The 23366-nt window shown below is 39.0% G+C and overlaps 1 protein-coding gene across 5 annotated transcripts; it reads left to right on the plus strand.

Annotated features, from left to right (window-relative positions):
- The first annotated feature begins 462 nt into the window (after positions 1-462).
- Positions 463-22657, plus strand: ttll4 (tubulin tyrosine ligase-like family, member 4). Of its 5 annotated transcripts, none has more exons than XM_044216857.1 (21): positions 463-614; positions 1638-2986; positions 3885-4368; positions 6481-6649; positions 6752-6828; positions 6977-7040; positions 9461-9579; positions 10243-10353; positions 10551-10627; positions 10775-10969; positions 12002-12084; positions 12218-12346; positions 12606-12728; positions 13209-13307; positions 14640-14774; positions 15719-15859; positions 16151-16247; positions 16672-16882; positions 17708-17775; positions 17916-17986; positions 18565-22657. In XM_044216857.1, the coding sequence occupies exons 2-21, from the start codon at positions 2339-2341 to the stop codon at positions 18746-18748; spliced, it is 3285 nt and encodes a 1094-aa protein (XP_044072792.1). In that variant the 5' UTR covers positions 463-614; positions 1638-2338; the 3' UTR covers positions 18749-22657. The 5 variants fall into 5 exon arrangements, with proteins under 5 accessions (XP_044072792.1, XP_044072793.1, XP_044072794.1 ...); XM_044216858.1 differs by having other exon boundaries at positions 473-618; XM_044216859.1 differs by lacking the exon at positions 463-614 and adding an exon at positions 924-1054.
- The last annotated feature ends 709 nt before the right edge of the window (positions 22658-23366 follow it).

The raw sequence follows: 23366 nt of genomic DNA on the forward strand, positions 1-23366 counted from the left end.
CCAAGAAGCACTCCTCATTTTCTTTACAATAGTTAGTATGATATTTCGTCATCTCTCCCTGATTAAAATAAATAAAAAAATACAAGTGGTTTCTTACTTTTGATTACAACAAGTTTATGTTTGATTTAAAAATTTAAATAAACATTTTCATGTGAAGCCTGGGCTCATTGCCATCGCACACCTACAACACCTGTCTCATTCAACCTTTATGCATGCCAGGTACTTACCTCACCAACTGCTTTAAACTACACCAAACCCTCACTCAGAATTGACAGGGACCATTTTTCTGCATAATACATACAAGGTTTTGAATGCAAGACTTGTGACACAGTATTTCTACATTGTGGGTATTGCAGATCTGAGGACTTCTCCCACCACTGTACCAGTGTATCAAAAAAAAGAGCAAAAAGAGGGAGCTCTGATTCAGAAGCTAACCCGGAAGTGAGGCGGAACGTCGGCAGTTTGTCTGAGTGGCTCTTGTCGCAATAGACAATCTTCGTCCATGATGTGTCACTCGGACTTTTCAGCTAGCTACTGCAATGTAAGCAAGTCTAACGAGTAGCCCCTCTACAGACCAACGGAACAACATGTCAGGGGACATTACAGGGGACGAAGTAGGTATAAACATATTTGTATAAACTGATAGCAAGGCTGTGTTTTATTGTTGACACCGGGGGGTCTTCCAAAAAACCCTATGACAGTTGCTGTTTCTTGGTCGTTGTTGCTATGCTAACGCTTTCTGAACGGTGCAGTGGTAACGTTAAGCAGAAACTGACATAACCTAGCGTAAGTTTATTGGTAATAACTAGTTAGCTGTCAGGTCCGTTCTGTTAAAGCGTAAGGATGACTGTACTATGTTCAAGAATATGTTGGTCTTAAAGTCAGTGTGGCCTGAGCTAACGTTATTATTCTAGACAATTACAACATATTTGTTAGTTAGTTAGCTAACATTAAGCTAACCATGAAGCGGTGACGTTAAGCACACACGTGAAACTACGCTCCTATCCAGGACATTCATCACATTGACAGCAGTGTTTGCTAGTTTCAGCACACGGTAGGATGCCCACTGAAAAGAGAACTCAAAAGACACAGTTTAAGAAAAATAGCAAACTACTGGCAACATCTGTAAATATAATGTATGGAGGATAGAGTGCTTTAGTGATACAGGCTAGCTAACTCAGCTAGCTAGCTCACATAGCCGCGATTTCAGTGATAGTGTATCTCTTTAATATTACTCAATACAACTGCCGTCACAAATGCCATAAAATTGGCATCAACGAAGGTCCTAAACTCAAGCATCACAACACCAACCTTTTCAGTGTGGTATAACTTAATAGCCATTGTTGAAAAGGGGCTTGAAAAATTAAATGCTTGTTTTTTTTAGCATTTGGTTGATGTTTTCACTGTTGTATTTATGATGATGTTTACTTTTCCTACCTCTCAAACAAAAACATCTTGAGAAAATTGTTTTTAAACAGCTGTGAAGGGATACCAGATAACTTTAAGTGTTGGTTAATGTACTAAAAAGGTTTTTAATGGCTTTCTTTCCATACAAGAGGGAATTCTTCATGGCAGGGTTTACTCTTCTAATAATTTATGGACTCTCTTAGACTGACTCTGCCTCTCTTCTTGTGTAGTTTCAATGGTGACAGCTGTTGGTTTATTGCCTCCTGTGAATCAACTGAGGAAGATATGAGAACTCCAAGGACACTACTTTCTCCTCCAAGACCTGATACATTAGTGTGAGCCAAGTATGCAGTCATAGGCAACTTGAAGCTTAGATTTCATCCTCAGAGTTGTTGAGAAGAAGGAGGCGCAATTGCTTCTGGCTCAGTCTGCATCAGCTAATGTCTTCAAGACTCTTTGACTCATCCTCGGTCTTATATCAAACTCTGAGTGTGACTGTTAGTTAGAGTGGCAACCATTTTGCCTCAGGAAAAAAATCGTATATGTGCCTGCCTGTTTGAGCCTCATGTGAAGGCTTATAACCCTGCATCGCTACCAAGAGCTAACAGTGTCCTGCTGTCACTTCAGTTGTGGCGGCAGTTATGTTTACGGATTTGTCAAGTACCTGTAGTCAATCTACAGTGACCAACAGAAAATTTGCAACTCCATTGAGCCGGAGCTGACATCTCAAAAGTCATTCCTACAGAAGAACCACTCATTGAGAGGGGAGTTACCAGGAGGAACAGGGGTCTTTTATGTAAGAACTTTCCTCCACCTCAGGCTTTGGTATTGTCTCGACTGTTATTCCTATCCTGCCTATCAATCACCACCCAAGACCTCTGCCCCTAAACTCAGTCCTTCAGAAATAACCACATCTTCATTAGGTGGTGCCATGCCCACCAACCAGTCCTCCCCCTGGGGTGGGGGGAAGCTTCGGGCTTGCTCCAACGCAGATAGTTCCACCACTACAGCCCCTGTCGGTACAAACACCAAGACAGTTGCAGCCACTAAAGTGCCTTTTAGTCAGACTTCCCTAGAGCTATCCAGGAGAAAGGATCAAGCCAAACCTCTCTCCTGTAATGTTGCCTCATCTGCTTCCCCCTTGAGGCAGACAACAGTGGCCCAATCTGTGGTTTCTGTATGGGAGAATGGGGACGGAAATAAAACCAACACCCAGTGCCAATTCACCACTGTGTCAGATGGCTCTCCAAACCTGCCACAACAACCTAATGGGATTCAAAGCCCAAACCAGGTACTGGCAAGAGGACTGAAGCAGGTTGGTAGCAGCTTCACAGAGACCAGTGCCCCTTCCTCCATCCACAAGAAGGAATGCCAGATCAGGTTAAATGTCCAGCTGATGGGTACCATGCAGAAATGTATGCCGCTCCAAACGTCTCAACCTGGAAACGGTTTAGCAATGAGCAGACATCAGGCTGCCACAGGTGATGTGCCATTGGGGTTGGAGCCTCTTTTGTCAGATTGTCATCAAGACCTGTTCATCAATGGACAGCCCACTCTGAAGCAAACCTACAAGTTGATGGTGAGTATTGATGTTTCCCTATGTGGATGCCACAGTAGCCACATTTTAAGCTCCTGCTGTCCATTTAGAACTATATTGGCCACCAAGTAATCAATGGCTGTATAGTGAAGAATATCTTTTTGTATCGATTAATACAGTGGAAAAGTATGGTTTCATATAGAGCTAGCCCGATCTATCAGCCAGGCCTGATGATAGATCCGTATCAGTGTATATGACAGCATATAAGTAACAAGAAATTGTAGTACAGAAATGCCAAAGTAGGTTTGAGGTGAAGTGTCACCATTACATAGTTTTTTCCACCAGAGAACACTGACAAGTTGATTTTCAATTATAAATTCTCCCAGTTAGTATAAATCTCTTGGTCACAATTCTTAAACAAATCTAAGGGATCAGTATCAAGATTGTTTGTTTATGTTATGCATTTATGTTTATAAAAAGAGAAAATATTGGATGATATATTGTTAATGGATATTTTGAACTCCTGAATATCTGTATCAGTATCAGCCTCAAAAATCCAGTATCGGGCAGGCTATTGTTTCATGTAAAATGCATTATGAGCATTGAATGCTTTGGATTTGTTGTATGTAAGCATTGATAATGTTTGCATAAATTTAACCGAATATTATTTTGCTCAATGAAGCTCACATGAAGGAAACATTTTAGTCAGTTAATCATAGTTAGGATTATTATTTATTACACATACTCTTGTTGATGAACTAAGCTCTCCTTTTAATGTCAGTGCCTTAGAGCTGAGCTGTCTATAGTGCAGCAATACCAGGCCTTGCAATTACTGATTTTATGTTAGCGTTCCAGAATCTTTTACATTTGGTAAGCTTTATGTAAGTCCACTTACTGCCTCCTCCTCTTCCACATTTGACCTTTCCTTGTTTTGTCTTAGCTTCAAGCTGCAGACTGTTCCTCCTTGCCATCAGTGCCTCCTCTATGCCTTACTCTTTGTGAACATCAGGAGGCAGCATTGGGAAAGGATGCCTCCGGCCTTGACAGCACAAAAGTAGAAATAAGAAGCACAACAAGAGAAACTACGAGGAGGAGCCAGTCAGCTAAACCAGCAACAAAATGCAGTCAGACACAAAACAGTTGCACAACAATAACTGCTTTAAACAATCAGTTGCTAGTAAGAGGTGGTCCTCCAGCAGTGGTGGCAGCAACTACAAACAGCAAGCCCCAAACATTAGCATCACTAGACCAAAACAAGCAGGCCCCAGAATGTCAATGTCCACTGGGAAGCTCCTTGTCCACATGCAGAAGAATCAGTCCTCCAGCAGCCAGTCCCTTTCCAAATGCCCCCATGCCAACTGTCCTCAGTGCCAGTGTCAGTGCCACTCAGGAGAAGCAGCCCACACCGCTAGATGCCATCACAGGTAATCAGAATTATTGTTTTACTATGACACATACTGTAGCTGTCAAAGACAACCCAGGACAACATAATGGTAGATTGTCTGGTTATTGAATCTGCAGATTGGGAATCAAGAACCTCAAACATGTTGAAGACAAGTTTTGCAGAATTATTCAAGAGTACCTTGAGTTCTGGTAATACTGAGCTTACTGGAGGCCAAAGCAATAATAACTTCCTTAAAGGTGTATTATTATGTAATGGTCGTTTCATAAAACTGGGCTGTCTATGCAGTAGAAAGACTCAAATATTTTTTTAATTTGCTACATGACCAGAGAAAACAGTGAAAAAAGGGCTGTGGTATTCCCTTTTGCTCAAAAGGTAGAAAACCTACAACAACCAGAATGCACTGGACCAGTCCCAGGCCGCGCCTATTGCTGAAGTGTAAACTTCATGGACAGGATGTTTTGATTTTGGAGTGTTGAGGAGCCACTCCTCTCTCGATCCGACTGTACGTGGAGGCGGGAATACAAAAAATGCAGAAGTACAATCTGTAGTTCGAACAACAGCAGGCAACACGGATGAACATTGTTCATTTGCATATACTACCCACATTGTAATGATACAATGTTTCCCTTTAAGAAACTTTGGTAATGCTCATCTATAGAGACAGAAAGCTATTATTATCCCAAGGACGTGTATACACGATAATGATATCTTGGGAGATTAGGACACCTGCACATCTCACTATAGTTTTGTGAAAATGTTGTTGTGTTGATTGTAAATATTTTAGCGTTAGCTAACACAATATAGTGACAGTTTTGCACGGTTTCTGTCTTTTGATTATAGAAGAAAATATCTAATAGACAGACAGCATGTAAGCTTGGAAGAAAGCTGCAATTTATGCCACTAGTTAGTTTCCATCTCTGCAGCACATACGCTTCTGTAGAGCAATTTTTTTAGCTTTTATTTAAGAAAGCATGCCCACAGTGTGTGTGAAGAGTGGCCTTGTTTTAAAGGCACTTATTTTCTTAATCAGTTACTATAGTAAGAGTAATGGGCTCCCACATGAGCACACTATTTTCTACCAAAGTTAGAACAGTTTTGGTTGTTTCATGAGAGATTTCAGTTTTCAAGTGGGCGTGGCTCAGCTATGGAAAAAGGTGATGTCACGTAACATACTTCAGTGCACCAATTAGGATTTAGCAAAATTTTGATCAGAAGCTGATGACAGTTGATGGGCTGTTTGGTCACTGTCAGTCAAATCTGATCAAACCACTCCCCACAGTCCTGGTGAAGCAGATTAACTGAGTTTTTGAGTTTTAAACTCTTAATAAGTAATACTTTGCGAACAAAAATCTGTCAAGTGCGACTAAACATTTTCATTGGTCACACCAGTGTGCCTGAAATTTAGCAGGTCTGCATAATGCCATGCATGTTTCTGTGTGGAAGGGAAGATCAAGGTGAGCAGATTAAAGTAGTTTGTGAGTAAACACTAAAACAAGGTGGAGAATTAAGTAGAATTAAAATAGTGAAATAAGAAACAACCTACTTGAAATAGGGTAATGTATTAATGTATTCTTTCAAATATTTTATTTATATATATATAGATAGATAGATAGATAGATAGATAGATAGATAGATAATTTTCAATAGACAAATATATAAGGTTTTGTATTTTTTTTCTATTATTGCAGTTTTGCACAATAAATGTTCTTAAAATACCTCTGTACTATGTGAAATATGTCCTAGTAATTCAGTTAAGAGTACAGTAATAGCTGCCATGCAGTTGCAATTTTAAGAAGAGTGAATTTGCCGTGATATATACCGTTACTGTCTTAGGCGCACCAGTGCCACAAATGTATAAAGTTTGTCTGGAGTCCTGTTTTTTACGTTAATTGTTGCGTATTTAGTATTGAATATTTAACGTTTAAGAAAAATACTCAAGCTAAGTGTTCAAGCGTTTTAAAGAAATAAACATTTTCAAGGAGGAGTTTGCAGTTAATTTGTTTTCCACTGAAATACCACAAAATATTAGTCAACTAGGCAGAAAGACACATGATTCATGTATTCAGTTCTTAAGTAGCCAGCATGAAACCAGAAATGGACCATTACAAACTCTGTATTACTGTTCTCATAGATGTGGCCTCCTGTCCTGCAGGAGCCTTGATGGGCTCCGTGACCACTCAGATCTCCGCGATCCACCTAACAAAGCAGGGACAGCCTGCCTCCTTGGCATCTTCATCTCCATTCCTTTCCTCACCCTCGTCAATGGAGGAGTGTCAGGTTGGAGAGACTCAGCTTTCTGGGTGAACAAAAGCTAATTGCTTCTCAATCAATATATGCAGTTCTGTTTTTTCCTCCTTCTAATTCTCACTCTGAATATTTCACCTCATATAAATTGTTTCCAGCCAGGAGGGTGTTATGCAGGTGGATGGAGTTGAGGAGGAGCTGCCTGATGAGCTGGAAAATGCCTGTAGTGATGATGGTAAGATGTTAAAAACACACACACACACATACACATTCAGACCTACAATATACACTCTGAGTACATACTCAGCTGCCTTTAATCAGCTGGCAGTTTGCACTATTGATGTTTTAAACCGCAGATTTTAGTTGTCTTCTGTTTTCTTCAGATGATTCAGACTGTTCATCAATCAATGGCACCTCATCCACAGCATCCTTTGGTCTCCTTTCTGGGTATGACACGCTCTATAACCACACACGCACAAACGTAATTATTTTTATTTCTGTTGACATTTAACATGACCACAAGAACATAAACACTGACTGATGCAAACTCTGTAGAGGACTGTTTTTGGAGCACTTTTGGACAGTTTGTTTTGTGGACTCTCGTCTGTTTTTCTTTCTCACGGAGCAGAGAGCCTTCTAATTCTAGAAATGTGTAAATATACGCTCACTCCGAGAGAGTCTTTCCACCACATTCTGTTATATGCTTAGTCCCTTTTTTCCCCCTCATATGCACCTAGAGAAGCATAATCACTGTTGGCAGCTATTCAAATCATACAGATCTCCTACTTTTCTATATGAATTTATGAACTATATCTACAAGTGTCTTTAAAGCTCCATTGCGGTTTCACTATGGCCATATAAATACTTGGGGGGGCAGATAAAATAAAATGAATCAATAATTTAAAAAACAATGTTCATTAGGTAGTGTACTTTTATTGTCCATTTAACTGACCAATACTTTTGGTGCTAAGCCCATTTATGAGTCTGAAAAGACAATTTAAGTTTTTTTCTCAACTTGAACAACTTAAGAATAGTTCAAAATGTCAGTGTCCTTTCCTTGGACCGCCCAACATCCAAGCCTGGTTTATAATTGGTCTTCTAAAATGGCATAAAAGTTATATCCATCAGATCCTGTGGACTCTTGCTCTCTCTTTCATTCTCTCCCACTGCATTGTTAAAAGAGGCTGAAAGCAGCAGAGCGTGGTGGAAAGGTCTGCTGCATTGTGTATCATGTTGTTCTCCACTGTGATGGCCTCAACAGTAGAACTTGGTGCTGATTCTCTGCTAAAACAGCCTGGATAGGGACCGCTATTGTCAACTTTTTTTTCCCCCAACCAGCTGATTTGTTTGTGTTCATTTACATACACCCCACTATCCTCCCACCCTTTCCTGAAAGCTATAGCTCCTGTATGTATAGTGTAGTGTTAAGTTAGCCTAGTCTAGCTGTAATGCCATCGAATTCCTGTCGGTGGTGGAAGGATTTTATTTAAGAGAAAATATTTAGCAGAGGATAATATCATCTTTTCTTCCTTGCCTATATGACTGTCATGTGAGTGTTCTCATTATTTTGTGTTCGTCTGATGTGAACAGTGATGTTATGTTGAAAAAGGAGCTCAGGAATCTGCTAATGTTGGACTTAACTTGCAACTGCCTGTTTTAGAAAAAGGTTTTACGGCTGTGTAAAAGTACATGTCACTGATACAACTGGCTCTCATCTTGCTACAGCACTAGTGTTATTTTGTTGAGGTTAATTATGTCTCTGTGAATAGAAGTTAGAATCTAAAATGTGGGAACATTAATTTTAAGTAGATCAGAAAGTTTCTTTCTAGAAGGCCTCCTTCATTTGTCTTGACTCGTGTTGTCAAAATGTACTTGTACTCAATGTGTGATGTCTCTAACCCCAAATTCACACAAGCATCATGTTACCAGTGCATAGTGCAAACGATCATCCATCCAGTCAACACTCGATTCGTGTTACAAACTAGAGTGGTGACTGGATGCCAACATCCGTTAGTTAGAAGTCAGTGAAAGTAACTCGAGTTGCATTACTTTTATTGTGAGACTGCAGTTTGCTTGTTTAAAGGTCCAGTGTGTAGGATTTAGTGGCATCTAGTGTTGAAATTGCAGTTTGCAACCATTTTAATACCGCTCAGATCACCCTCCCCTTCCAAGCGTGTAGGAGAAACTACGGTGGCCACGAAACTCGCAAAAAACTCAAAAGGCCCTCGCTAGAGCCAATGTTTGGTTTGTCTGTTCTGGGCTACTGTAGAAACATGGTGGTGCGACATGGCGACCTCTGTGGAAGGGGACCCGCTCCCTCTGTACATAAAAATGGCTTATTCTAAGGTAATGAAAAAACAACAATTCTTATTTTCAGGCGATTATACACTAATGAAAACATAATATACTATATTATATTCCATTTCTGCCAATAGCTTCTCCTAAATGTTGCATACTGGACCTTTTAATAGTAACAAGCAAAGCAGCGGTGTGGTGCTGAAAGAACAGGAGCCGGACAGTCTTCAGCAGCAAAACTTGGCAGAACAATCATTATAGATGGAGTTTACGTGTTTGCAACATATAGAAATGTGTTATTTTAATGTCTTTAGAGTTTGTGCTTTAACTTAACAGTTGTAAGATGTCACTTCTTGACACATTTGTCATTGATAAGAATAATTATTTTTCATTGAAGTCTATATCACAGTTCCCAATCTGACCATCGCATGCAACCTTCTCCCTTTGAAATGAACAGCAAAATATAATACTGTTATGATGTTGGTGTAGAAGTGAGAGGCTGCATGTATTTGGATGTCCACTAATCATAAATCTGTTTCTCTTCACTCTGTCTCTCTCACTTTTTCTCTCAGTGTTGAAGAGCCGATGTTATTGGGGGCAGAAGATGATCGAGAGGAGAGACCAGCTTTGGTTCCCAGTTTGTTCCCCCTTATCCCTCCAACACTCTACTTCAGCACCGCCAGCGAGAAAGGTCAGGACATGCACGTCTGTGGTGGGAAACAAACAGTATCTGTAACAGTAGGCAAAGTTAACCGAGGCTTTGAGAGTTTTCAGCTAATTGCGATCATTGACAGGATGTCATGTTAGAAGATGGCAAGCCCTAGCAGACAAAAAACAGACTTTAACCGTCTTTAACGATCCCAAAACCATTTCCAAGAATGTGACAGGAGAGTGTGTTAGTATGGGATGATTAACAGAATGAAGGAATGTCTGTTACTAAAGCTGTTATTCAGCTAAAACCTTAAGAAATCACCACACAGCTGAACATAGTGGCAGCTGAGTTCAAGCCAGCTTTTAATTGTTGTAAAATAATGTAATGAAATGGACTATCTCTTTCTGACGACCAAATTTCAAGTTTTACATTTTTGGTTAATCCACTGGTTAATGCTGATTCCTCTTTGAGATGGATAAAGGCAGTATGTTAAGTGTGTTGTGTTTATTATATTTTAATTAAGCCAGTTTAAATGTGATTTCCCTTTTATTTAACTAATTATTGAACAGTTTACATCTAATACCAACATATTGATTATTTTCAGTAGGTGCTGTGAACTGTTTACATATTTGCATTATGCCTGTAGTCTGTGTAAAATACAGTCATAAATTACATACAGCTTTTGTGTTGTATGCTCTGCAGTGGAACTGCTGCCTGCAGAACAAAGACGCCTGTTAAAATGGAAGATGAGCACCGTCACTCCAAATATTGTCAAACACACCATCGGCAGGTCCCACTTCAAAGTCACCAAGAGTAAGTCAACACGTGTCTGTCAGTGAGAGTTGTTGCTAAGATACATTTTCATGTGCAACACATTTGTAGTTCACCGCCCCTAGACACTTGTAAAATAAAATTTCAGTGTAAGTGCACAAGCTGAAATGTAAATCAAGATGTAAGCGATAACTGTCCTAGATGATCTAAATCCATTTGCCGTTCTGTTGTTCATATAGAAAGCCATGACTGGTTGGGCTGCTGGGGACACCACATGAAGTCTCCTGGCTTCAAGGCCCTCGGAGAGCACCAGAAGGTGAGAAACTGTAGATACACTACTCATTCCAGCTCGTGCTCCCAGGAAGCCTTAACTTTAAGCAAGGTGAAATTATCAAATTACCTTTTAGATCTTCTGTCCAGAATTCCGCTTAACTCTGCCGTGTTTGTGTTTCTTTTGTCCTAGTTGAACCACTTCCCGGGAACATTTCAGATTGGCAGAAAGGACCGGCTGTGGAGGAACCTGTCCAAGATGCAGGTTCGCTTTGGCAAACAGGAGTTCAGCTTTTTCCCCCGCACCTTCATCCTTCCTCAGGACATCAAGCTGCTCCGCAAGGCCTGGGAGGATGGTGGCTCCAGGCAGAAATGGATCATCAAACCTGTATGTTCAGCTAGTAGATAATCATCTTGTTCGTTTACTTTACAGGGGGGAAAAAAATAGACTAAATGTGAACTTGTCTTTTGGATTTTGTGGCTGCAAGCAAACATCAGTAAGTGTTGAATTACAGCCTTGACAGGACAGCAGATTTATGTTTCTGTAAGGATTATTTATTAATCTTTAGATTTTTTTGTTGTAAACTTTTGGGTTTCAGTTGCTATATAATTAGTTGTTCTGCCTGACGATGGTGATGGTTGGCTTTAATAGTTGTAAAAAGTGAAACAAGTTAGTTGTTTGGTAATTAATTAATGTTCCAAATGAGTAATCCAGATCATGATGCTTTGAGGAAAGATATATTGAAATTTAAGGAAATTAGGGGCGTAATGGTACGCAAAATTCATGGTTCAGTATGTACCTTGGTTTTAGAGTCATGGTTCAGTAGGTTTTTGATACAGCAAAAAAAAATAAAACCAAAAAAAATTAGAAAAATAACATTTTTGTCATTTGAAAAATGTAAGCATTCAACAATGGCTCATTGGTTATAATTCTTACTGTAACAGTTAAGTCACTCAAAAACAGTTTGACACTAATCGTTGCCCATTTTTGTAACTAACTGGGAAACCGTAATGCTCCCATACAGTGGATCTAAATGTCTCATTTGTGTTTGTCATTCGGAGGCAGCCACACCACATGAGCCTGACTAACCTTGCTAACCAGACTAAGACGATTAGCATGCTACAGCTGACAGACAACAACTGGTGCACTGCCATAACTTTCCGGGTAAAACTCGCACTCTAGAATTTCTTTTCCCGGCGTGCGAGTAGTAGACATAAATAGACTATTTTGACAGTAATTGTTTGGGTCACAGGGTGTACCGAACCGAGTCGCATACCGAACTGAACGTCCTGTACCGAATGGTTCGGGATGAATACACGTATTGTTACACCCCTAAAGGAAATGTGTTTTTTTTTTTTTTTTTTTTTATCACTTTATTTGTTTTTTTACATTCTCTCTTTCTCCTCTCATCTCTAATAGCCTGCGTCAGCCAGAGGAATAGGTATCCAGGTCATCCACAAATGGAGCCAGATGCCCCGCAAGAGACCACTACTGGTCCAGAAGTAAGTAGCCCAATATAGACTTCTAATGGTTAGAAGTTGGAAACTTAGTAGCCCAGAGACCATTTTCCAGTACCTACTACATTATTCATTAGTCATTAGGATAAAACATTTTTATTCTGGTTGTGTTTTGCAGGTACCTTCACAAGCCCTACCTCATCAGTGGTAACAAGTTTGACCTGCGGATCTACGTCTATGTGACGTCCTACGACCCGCTCAGAATTTACATATTCTCTGACGGACTGGTTCGATTCGCCAGCTGCAAGTCAGTTTTCATCACATCCACCACAGTGACAAGGCCAAATACTGTAGATTAGTTGACGTAAAATGGAACATAAATGATCCCAAGGTGAAAGACTGTCATTTAAGCAGGAAAAATATTAGGATCTAGTAAAGTATATGTACAAATATGATATATAAAAAATATATGATCTAAAAATCAATATGGCTGATTGGTTACACTTTGAATAAGATGATAGAGGTCATATTTGATTTATTTTCACATTTGTGTTTCTCCTCTTTAGGTATTCGTCTTCCATGAAGAGTCTGGGTAACAAGTTCATGCACCTGACCAACTACAGCGTCAACAAGAAAAATTCTGAATACCAGACGAACAGCGATGACCAGGCCTGCCAGGGACACAAATGGTAACAGAAAGGTTTATGTTTGAATCAGAGAAGCATGGAGGGAAGGAAGGTGGTCAACTGAAGAGGTGAAAGCACGGAATGAGGCAGGATGAGGAAGCTTAAAAGAAGCAGGGGGTAAAATGGGGGAGTAGAAGGAAGTAATGTGTGTGTGTTTGACAAGTGGGAAGGGAGGATTAAGAGCACAGCCTGACTGAATGCGGCCTGGCCAACACTTTGTACAAGAAGAGATTGAAACTTGAGAGAGAGAGAGAGAGAGAGAGGCGGATAGGATGAATTAGTAATTACTGGATTCTGGTTTTTTTGGCTCCTTCCAAAGAGTTTATGTAAACCGACGACTATAATTCTGCAGCCAAAGAAGGTTCCTCTCCCACAAATGTTTGTAAAAGTGGAACTCAAATCTGCGACACATCTTTGCTGCTATTATATGTATGGTGACTTAGCACATGTGTTCCCCAACTGCAACAAAATGTGTGTTTTCAGGGCTTTGAAGGCCTTGTGGCAGTATCTTGGATCTAAGGGAGTCAACACCACTCTGATCTGGGAGAAGATTAAAGACATCGTGATCAAAACAATCATTGCGTAAGTTTGGCCATTCAGTCATTTATTGGCTGCAGAACGGCAGAGCAATTGTTTTATTTTTATTTACACAATTTTTATTGTTGTTTTTTTATCATTTGTTTTTATTTATGAAACTTTAAATCTGAAGTGTGGAACTCACCCTTCTCTCAGCGCTCTCCAACAAGGAAAAGCTAAAGCTACACCAGCGGTTATCTGTGTTGAAATGCAGTTTCTTTTTTGTCTGGAGCATCAGAAACGTTTATTGAACTCCTTGGTTTGTCAGCTCCGTTCAGTTTCAATTCAAGTGGCCTTATTGGCGTGACTGCATACAATACAACGTTGCCAAAGCATATTAACACATCATCATAATCATAATAAACAAAATAAACAATAAACAATGCTTGCTCTGGCAAGCCAAATCAAATCATATCAAAACCAAACCAATCATTGTTGGTTGGCGTAAAATGCATCATTACCGGTACGCCAGAGCAGGAATCTCGCCACAGACGCCAGATTTAAAAATTCTGTATACTGCGAAATACAGAGAGATTTACCTGCCGGTCATAGGCTTAATCAGCATTGTGTGAACTTGTTTGGCAAGGGCTTGAATGTAACGAACGTTCATCCCGCAGTCCTGCACTCTAGCTTTAAGTGAACTGTTGTTGCTTTTGCATCACAACCTAATGAAGCATTTTGTTTCACTAGTTTACTAATACACCAAGTTTCCTTTCACTTTGTACTTCTAAATATTGTATGACATAGATGACTAACAACCTGTTTTCAAAGTAGATATATAGTATACCTTGGCTGACAAATATCTAACTTTATTAGTCATTTAATATGCAGTAGCTTGAATGACACTACTTGCTGCAAAAATAATACATTAATATAGTTTTTAGACGGTGCCATTAAGTATCTTGTATCACTGCAGATATCTCTTTGGTGATACAGCGAACCCTTCTCCAGGTGATCCTCAGTCTTAACAGGAAGTGAGTGTTTGCAGCAGAGCAACCAATCCCTCTTAACTGAAACTGAAATTTGTCAAAATAAAATGCTGCTGTCAGTGTGGTCACAGGAGGGGAAAAATGGAATCATTTAAATTTTGCACGTTGCAGCTTTAACAAATCTCAGGGTTGTTTGAGTCACTGTGTTTTTGACAGTACCCTCACTAACAAATCTCAGAGAAATCTTTTTTTATTTGGGGTGTAGAGGAGAAGGTACAGGAAGGGAGTCTCAGGAAAGTCTGTGAAATGCTGGAGTCATGAAGGAGACTCTGTTAGAAAAGTCATTTTGAAATAATGAATAATAATGATTATGGAATAAGCTATCTCCCTCCTGTGTGTTGGTTATCAGATCAGAACCGTATGTCAACAGTCTGCTGAAAATGCACCTTCGGACACCTTACAGCTGCCACGAGCTGTTCGGCTTTGACATTATGTTGGATGAGAAACTCAAACCCTGGATCCTGGAGGTCAATATATCACCAAGGTAACACACACACCGGCCAAGGGGACTGGTAGATGCAAAAATCCACCGGCCAAGCATGTTTTTACCGGCCGAAGTTATAAATTGCTTTTTTGTGTCACATATACATTTGTTTCAGTACATTTCATTGAGATAATAGGTATTATGTTGAATACAAACTTAAAGAGGCCAGAGCAAAATTTTAAGCAAAATTATTTTAATATATTGATCAAAGGTTAATCAATTCAAGCCTAAATACCCAAGAAGTCTTGATCTCAAAATTCTACTGAAGTATTTGGTATTAAATGTACATAGGAATCAAACATAACTGTAATGGGTCAAAAACAGAAGACCGAGGTTCATTTCACGTGTGAAACCAATAGTCAAGATATATATTGATATATATTGATCACACCATGATCTTTTCCTAAACCTGACCAAGTAGTTTTGGTGCCTAAACCTAATTAGAATTTCCAATCCTATCAATGATGTTCTTTTCCCAGTCAAATCGATTTTTTTAGGAAGACGTCCTGCCATATTTGTCATGTTGCCTGAGGTGGCGTATGGTACCCGCGTGTAGCATAGCCTACAAACTGTAGTTTTTGTATCAACGATGCGTTTGTTGTTGACTTAACTCGCGGGAAAGGCAAAATTTTGCCACACTTCAGGATTTTCCAGTTGCTGTTGTCATCTCCGACTCCGGCAGTGGCCATGGTGTCAAAAGTGCAGCTGCAAGCTACCAGTAAGCTACGCTGTGTCATCTTTGAAGTGTTGGTGTTTTTTTGAAGTGTTTTTTTTCCCTGTACGTGTGCTGGATGTGCGTAAGTAAGCTGGGATTGAGAGAAAAAAAAATACTGGGAGAAACCCCTGATCCTGCTTTTGATTTAGAATTGAAATCGTGACACCCCTAATGAAAACACATGCAAATTTTCAAACTAGACCTTGTAACTGTTGTCTTTCTGGTCCAGCCTCCATTCCAACACAGCGCTGGATGTTTCCATTAAAGGTCAGATGATCAGAGACCTCCTGAACCTGGCTGGCTTCCGGATACCCCAAAGAGAAGATGTGGTCGGCCCCTGCAGCAGTAGTGCCTCCAGCTCCACCAGCAGGTAGGAAGGCGATACTACACCTTACAGGCACCATCCACACAAGGGGTTCCTGTGACTGAGATGAAACTAGTGAATTCTGGACACAATTTAGGAACAACGTTCAATATAATTCAATTCAACTCAAACTACAGAAAAGACCTTATAGTTGAATCAACACCTCTCTCTCTGTGTGTGTGTGTGTGTGTGTGTGTGTGTGTGTGTGTGTGTGTGTGTGTGTGTGTGTGTGTGTGTGCGTGTGTGTGTGTGTGTGCGTGTGCGTGTGCGCGTGTGCGTGTGTGTGTGTGTGTGTAGTCTGTGTGGGGGGAACAGGGAAAGGACCAAACCAGATCTGTCTGCTGATGAGAGGGTCAAACGGGCCTTTTACCTCACACAGCGCTACGCAGACCAGGTAAGTGAATACAAACATTAAAAAAACAGACCAAGGAAAGTGAATTAATAGTAAGGCAACATATGCTAATTCAGAGATAATTAATGCTTAAAAATCAGTGCATTAAATAAAAGTTTATTCAGCTAAGTTTAAATAGTAAGCTCAAGTGGGTGCAACCAAAGCAGCTCCATATCAAAGGTTTTAGTCTCTCAAAAGTTTCATCATCTGACATTTTAAACATAACTTCAATTTATTGCAAAATCACACAAGATTGAAGAAAATTCTCAGAAAAAGCCACAGCAAATGTTATTCTTGGACTATTTTTATGTACTACCACTGTACCACTGATAGCGTAGATGCTGGTGGTGATTTTAAGTACTGGTTTTATCATTAGAAATAAAACAAAAACAAAAGGCACAATCACAACTCTTTCCTTGTCTGTCAGGACTTCCTCTCTTCAGTGTTGGATGTCTTGACTCCAGAGGACGTTCACGTGTTAGCAGAGAGTGAAGACGAGCTGAATCGTCTTGGAGAGTTTGAGCGAGTTTTCCCATCACCGACATCATCTCGCTACCTCCGCTTCTTCGAGTGTCCGAGATACCTCAACATCCTGCTGGACCAATGGGAACAGAAGCACTGGAACAACAGGACAAAAGGTATGTTTGCATTTTCACAATAATGATAGTGCTCTCAGTGGCGTTGATTTATTAAGGATTTGCAGTGCATTGTTAGACCCTAATGAGACAGAGATTGTTTATCTATATTTACTTTGGGGCTGCACTGAAGTTAAAATAGCAGAAATGAAGCACATCTAAAATTGTTTGTGTGGGTTAATGTAATGTGTAATGTAAGGTGTTACATAGATACAATATATGGGGTAAAAATGTGGAAATTCATACAAATCACAGCTGTAAATGGTTTATCGTTGTTGATTGAACCCTGTTGCTGAGGCAGCAGCATCTTTGAAAAGCAGGTGCAGAAAATTAGCCGCACTGTTGAAGGATTTTTAGCTGTTTTTATTACAGTAGCTCTCAGGTCAAATCCACAAGTGTTATTACTCTAATTTATTTTCACACAATTTGTATTAATTTATGTGTTTGAAACAATTATGATATTGTCAGCTGTGTCATCCCTAACTGTGGTTTGTGTAGGCGACATTATAGTGAACTTGAGTTGAAAGCTCTGATGAGATGAAGATGGGTGTTTGTTGTTGTAGTTTTTTAATATGTTTTAGACCCTTTAACACTTGCAGCTTCATTCAGAAACCTTCTGGAAGTTGGTAATATCAGAGTCCCCCGGCTCACCATCCGAACAGAGAATGAGGTTAATCTCCAAGTCATAAATGAAGGAGAAACACAGGAGCTCCTCATCTCACTTTATTTTAGCGAAGCAATAACATACAGAGGGCAGAGGAAACAGCTGGTAGATATAATCCAGATTTTATGAATTCTGTGTGTGTGGAATGTCTGTTTTACATGCAGGTATCAGTCTGCTGAGGGCTCTCTGTCAGAAAGGAGTCCATCTGGGAACCAGTGACCCTGTTCACATGGTGAGGAACTGTGGAAAGACTAAATTAATTTGTCTGAATAAATGATGAAAGTGATATTTTTTATAATCAGAAAATCTGTGGTTTGATTTGAAATGTTGAACCTTTCTGTTTTTCTCTGTCTTGGTTGTGTGACTCCAAAGTGGTCTAAGTGTAGCTACATCTCAAGGTTTGAACCCCAGAGACAAGATCTTGTCAGCCCTTCCAGATCCAGGTAAACACACACTCTTACACACACAACATAAAAATAAAAGTCAGGGGTCAGGAATGTGCCAATACTGCTTTCTTATCCCTAACAGATGCAGAGAACAAAATATTAACCAAATGTTACAAGTGCTGATCCAGTATAGAACTTAATAATTATATTAATTATGTGAATATGTAATATTTAGTTAAATGCATAATGCATGTCCTTTTATGTATTTGAGTTCTTTTTGGGACCATCCTTGTGTGTGTAAAATTAGGTTAATAAAATAAAGAAACTACTGTGTTCAACTCAGTAACTTAGCATAACAAGACAAACTTCATAGAACAACAAGGATTACTTTCGACTTTATTTAAAATAGACAAATCCTCACTTGGGTGCATATTTAATTAGCTTATAAAAGGCATAAAGGCCACCTTCATGTTTATTGTAGAAATACCTGCTAAGGTTATATGTTAAAACTTGCCACAGGCTTAAACATAATATCCAAGTTACTTAGAATAGGTTAGAATTAGGATTTATTACACACTACACAACTAAATTAACCAGATTACCTCCCTGCTGCCCTCTCCTGTCTTGTTCTCCAGGGTGGTGGTCAGCCATCAGCACCACTCCCATCATATTGACAATGACTACGCTTCGGACAGGGAGGTCGCTTCGGTCTCCAGCCTGCCTGTTTCGCCAAGTCCTGGATCTAGTGTCACCAGCAGTGCCTGTGCAAGCCCTCAGCCCAACATCACCCTGCTGCCCCAACAGTTGGCCTCGCTGTGAGACTCGGTTTGCTAACACGATGTTCAGTAACCAGAACAGACACAAAGCTCAAGGTCTAGGACTTAGCCCTAACCTCTCCCCAAACACCCTCCTATTGATCTTTCATATCTAGTAGCTCTGAAACCCTGGATGAGAAATGTATTTAGAGCTACTGTATAAGCTTGAAGCCCAGTCTTAAAAACACTGGAAAAGGGAGTTTACCAGAATTGTAGTTGGCTATCAGAAGGAAGTCCTTCGGTAACTACTATATAGTTATAGAGGATCTTTTTGAACTTTGGCTATTTCAGTGCTAAAATCAAAACGGCAGTCAGTTCATGGCGGCTCATCCTTTGTGGTCTTGAGGTAAACCTCCATTACTGCAACACCAGTGAAAATATAACACTTAAAGGACCATACCATTGTTTTTATGTTTAAGCCCTTTTCCTACAAATCAATAAAATGCCAACCATTGTCCAACTTTAGGTAAAATGTATTCTGAGCTTCTGAGCAGCCAGTGATTTCCATTTATTTCTTTGCAGTATTAAACTCATCCTGCAGAGACTTGCTAGAGATACATAATCCATCACAGTGAGATTCATGTCTGCTTAATTTGTCAAATTTACATTGTTATATGGCAGTGCAGTGCAGACTTGACCACAGTAGAAGCAGACATGACATTCAGTTCAATAAGACCACTGCATTGACCCAGCAGAGAACCGTACACAGAAGCTCTAGCAAAGAAAATAGTTGTTTAGCCAAAAAGTTTGAAATAATTGTCTATGAATCTGCTGTGATGTGTTTGGCTTTGGATAAGTATTAAAACTCATGGATGTATTACTCAAACTGGACGGTACTTCATCTTCTCACCGGCACCTGTAGTTAACAGCCCCGGCAAACACAGAACCTTGTGTTTTTTAAACACCATTTTTGGTGAATGCCTACACACCTTAGTCCTCGCCTTTTGTACTAAACCTAAACTGTGAATAAGACTTACTGGACTTCCTCACAACCTACACCACTAAGCAATGTTAGCATAGGCTGTTGGTTTGTGTGTTTTACGCACTCACATTACTGAGAATAAAACGGCAAAGCCAACACAACCTTACAGAACACAGTGGCCCAAAGTTGTGATGATAAATAATGACACAATACTGTGACTTCTCTAATGTCTTTAATCTAAGACTGTTGTTGGTTTGGTGTTAAGAGGACTGTTGAGTAACCGATCTCACAAGTGCCACATTCCTAGCCTTATGGACTCTGTGTGCGGGTGAGTGTTTGTGTGGAAATAGAGAGGCGAAGAAAAAAGGGCTCTCAGTAGTCAAATGAAGGGAGGGATGGGGAGTTGAAGAGGAGGAGCTCTGCAGAAAAAGCCCATTCTGAGCTCACCAGACTTTGTGTGGTGTGTTGAGATCTCTGCAGCTTATTTCAAACATCTTTAAAGTGTCAGTACTTGATTTTGTTTTCACTTGTTGATGGTGTTACTAGTGTGTTTCACAAAACCTCATTTTGATTAATGATGCTGACTTACAGTATGTTAGAGATACTTGAAGATTAAACTTTGATTACTCTGTCGGACATGCATGTTGGTAGACAAAAAGAAAGTTAATATTACCAGCGACATTTGTAATTTTAAACTTAAAGCAGTTTAACTTTCATATTAAAGTAATCTTATAGCAGCAACCTAATTTGACTTTTTAAGGTTCTTTAGGCTTCTCTGTGATGATTACCTTTTTACAAATTATAGTATCTAGTATGTATTTCTTGAAAGCTGCCAAATCCAAGTCCAGCGCCAGAATTTAACCCTGCAGAACCCGACAGTGTGTGTTAACACAGACGTTTGTCCTTTAAATTTCCTAGAAAGTACCTTAAACTCATTAACGCTGTGAGAAGAGTGGTTATAAACTGAGTGCTGGTTTGGTGTTCACTGTTTGCTATTTGAGAGGAACCAGTTTAAGATTTCTTATGTATCCTCAGGAAAAAAAAGTATCTTCTTTCAAAAATATATATCTACTGTGAGGACACTTTCAGGAAAGTAACATAAAACTACTTGAAGTTGAAAATGTTTCAGTTCACTTTCTCTTAAAGCCAACATCTATTGTAACAAAGTGACAGGCAGAGCTGGTTGTAGATGAGAAAGGTGTAGATCTCACGTGAAAACATCTTCTACTTCTTCTTGACCTCAGTCTTACCTACATGAACATTTGAAATCCTCCAAAGTCATTATGACCTCCTGTTTTATATCCTAGTGGACATTATTTGAAAAGTCATTCCTGCTGTCAGAAGGTACAAGGAAAAAGTGTGGACGCTAACTTGTTTTACAGATGAGTTTTATTATGCAATTTATTAACAGATGCCAAACTGCTGTGCAGTGTCCGTATGTAGCACCAATTTATATCTTAATGTAAGCTTTTATTAACATTTAATTATTATACATGGAATAGAAAGAGAAATAAGAATATAAATGTAGTAAAATGCTTATTTTGACATAAGTCAATGTATTTCAACAAAATAGGATGTGATGTGGAAGCACAAAGTGCTTTGTTTGATATGGAGTTATCTGATCAGAGTAACTCGATGGTCTTCATGGACCTACTCTAAGCACACACTAAGGGCCCATTCACACAGAAGCATCGCTGAGGAGAAGTGCTTTTAAATTCCCCGTATTTCAAGTAGGGCTGCGATTAGTGATTGTTTAATTTTCTAATTATCTTTCTATTACTTTGTTTTAATATTGATTGTAAATTGTTTAGTCTATTAAATTACATAAATACACAATTATATAAAATCTGAAAATCTTCAGATTGAGAAGCTGGTACCAGTGAATGTTTAGCTTTTTTTTTTTTTTTTTGCTTGATAAGTGACTTAAACAATTATCTGATCATAAATCTTTTTGTTGAATAATCGATTAGTCAACAGAAAATTAATCAGCTAATTGTTTCAGTGGAAGTTTGAAAAGGTGAAATATGAAAAAATAGTTAAATTGTGAAGAATAATTAAAGGGACAGTTCACCCCAAAATCAAAAATACATACTTTTCCTCTAACCTGTAGAGCTGTTTATCCATCTAGATTGTTTTGGTGTGAGTTGCTGAGTTTTGGAGATATCGGCTGTAGAGATGTCTGCATTTTTTTTAATATAATAGCACTGTATGGAACTTGTAGGAACAATTTTCTTTCTACCGATAGTTCCTACATGAAACTGCACACAACAAGGTCTGTGATTTATCTTGAGTAACCGGGTCATGATTGGAGGAAAGAGACATTGCTGTTGAGTTTTTCAAATGTATTTTTTTGGTTACACAAAAAACAGTATTAGCCTAGCATCTCACGTCCACCATAATGTCGGCATCAGGCCATCATGGATGGTTTTGTATGTTTTTGCTTATTCCCGATATGACATATTTAATATATTACCTATAATTAAACTTGTTCTATTCGTTATCTAAACTATAGGCTAAATGAGCTAAAGCATACAAAACCATCAGTGTAGCCATTAAACACAGCTTATTATCTGTGAAGCTGCTTTTACATAATGACTCTCAGAGATGTTCCACAGGCCTTAAGACATAAAATCGAGTAGTTTATAAATGACCAAGTACACTTTCAATTCGATTGGGGGGGAAATCACTCACTTTTTTGTTTTCATTTGACGGAAGTTACAACGTTCTCCGACGCATTTAGTGGATTCCACTTAACACTACAGCCACGCCGCCGTCAGGTTTGTTGGCTGCATTTCAGAGTTTATATATATATATTACAAAGTTAAATAATAACACAGCGTTTGAAGTTGTTTTTTAACATAACAGAAAAGTAAGTGGAGATGACATTATTTTTTACTAACTTGACAATTGTAAAATGTCCATGTTAAAGGGCTGTATGAATTGCTCAGGATGACAATTTCAAAATAAAAGTTATTTGTTGTACAAGTCTCATGATTGGGTCTTTATCTGGGTGACTAAAGAAATGATTTTAGTTTTACAGTGTAAACATGGATTCTCCTTTCTTATAATTATTTTAAAAAACTATTCTTTGTTAATTTTTTGGACCGGAGGAACTTGCTCTTTATCAGTTATGAATACATTTTCTGCTTTGGCTTTGAGAGCATGTTAAGCCTCTGAAAGTTGTTAGTGTTGAAAATGTTGCCATCAAATGGGGCAACCAGGACACAGTCAGGTTCTCCTGAATTTCAGGCAGAAAAAGGGCTTTATTACCTGCAGCCAGTTAGAGCATTACACTTTTCTTGGCTGCAGAAATGCCTCTTGAGTCACCCAGGAAGTGACTGGTAAAAACATTTTATTTGACATGAAAAATACAACCTGTCCTTGACTTGGGATGGAAAACTAATCCAAATTTTCAATAGATTTTTTTTATATCAGTTTGCCAACTGATACCTGGGACCTTGCATTTGCTTTGTTTTGCATTTACTTGTGTTCTGATTGTTATATACTTTAAATCTTTGAAGACTACTTTGCTTGTCTGCTATAAAGAGAAGCCAGGGCCACAACAATACCAGAATAATATTAGTCCTCTAGTATTGTGCTCTTATTACTTTTAGTAGTTGATTTTTATTATTGTTTCATTCAAAGCAAATTTACACAATGCCTTACAGTGACATGTAAGTAAAACAGTTTATGTTGAGTT

The sequence above is a fragment of the Siniperca chuatsi genome, linkage group LG12 (assembly GCF_020085105.1).
Source record: "Siniperca chuatsi isolate FFG_IHB_CAS linkage group LG12, ASM2008510v1, whole genome shotgun sequence".
NCBI classification, from domain to species: Eukaryota; Metazoa; Chordata; class Actinopteri; order Centrarchiformes; family Sinipercidae; genus Siniperca; species Siniperca chuatsi.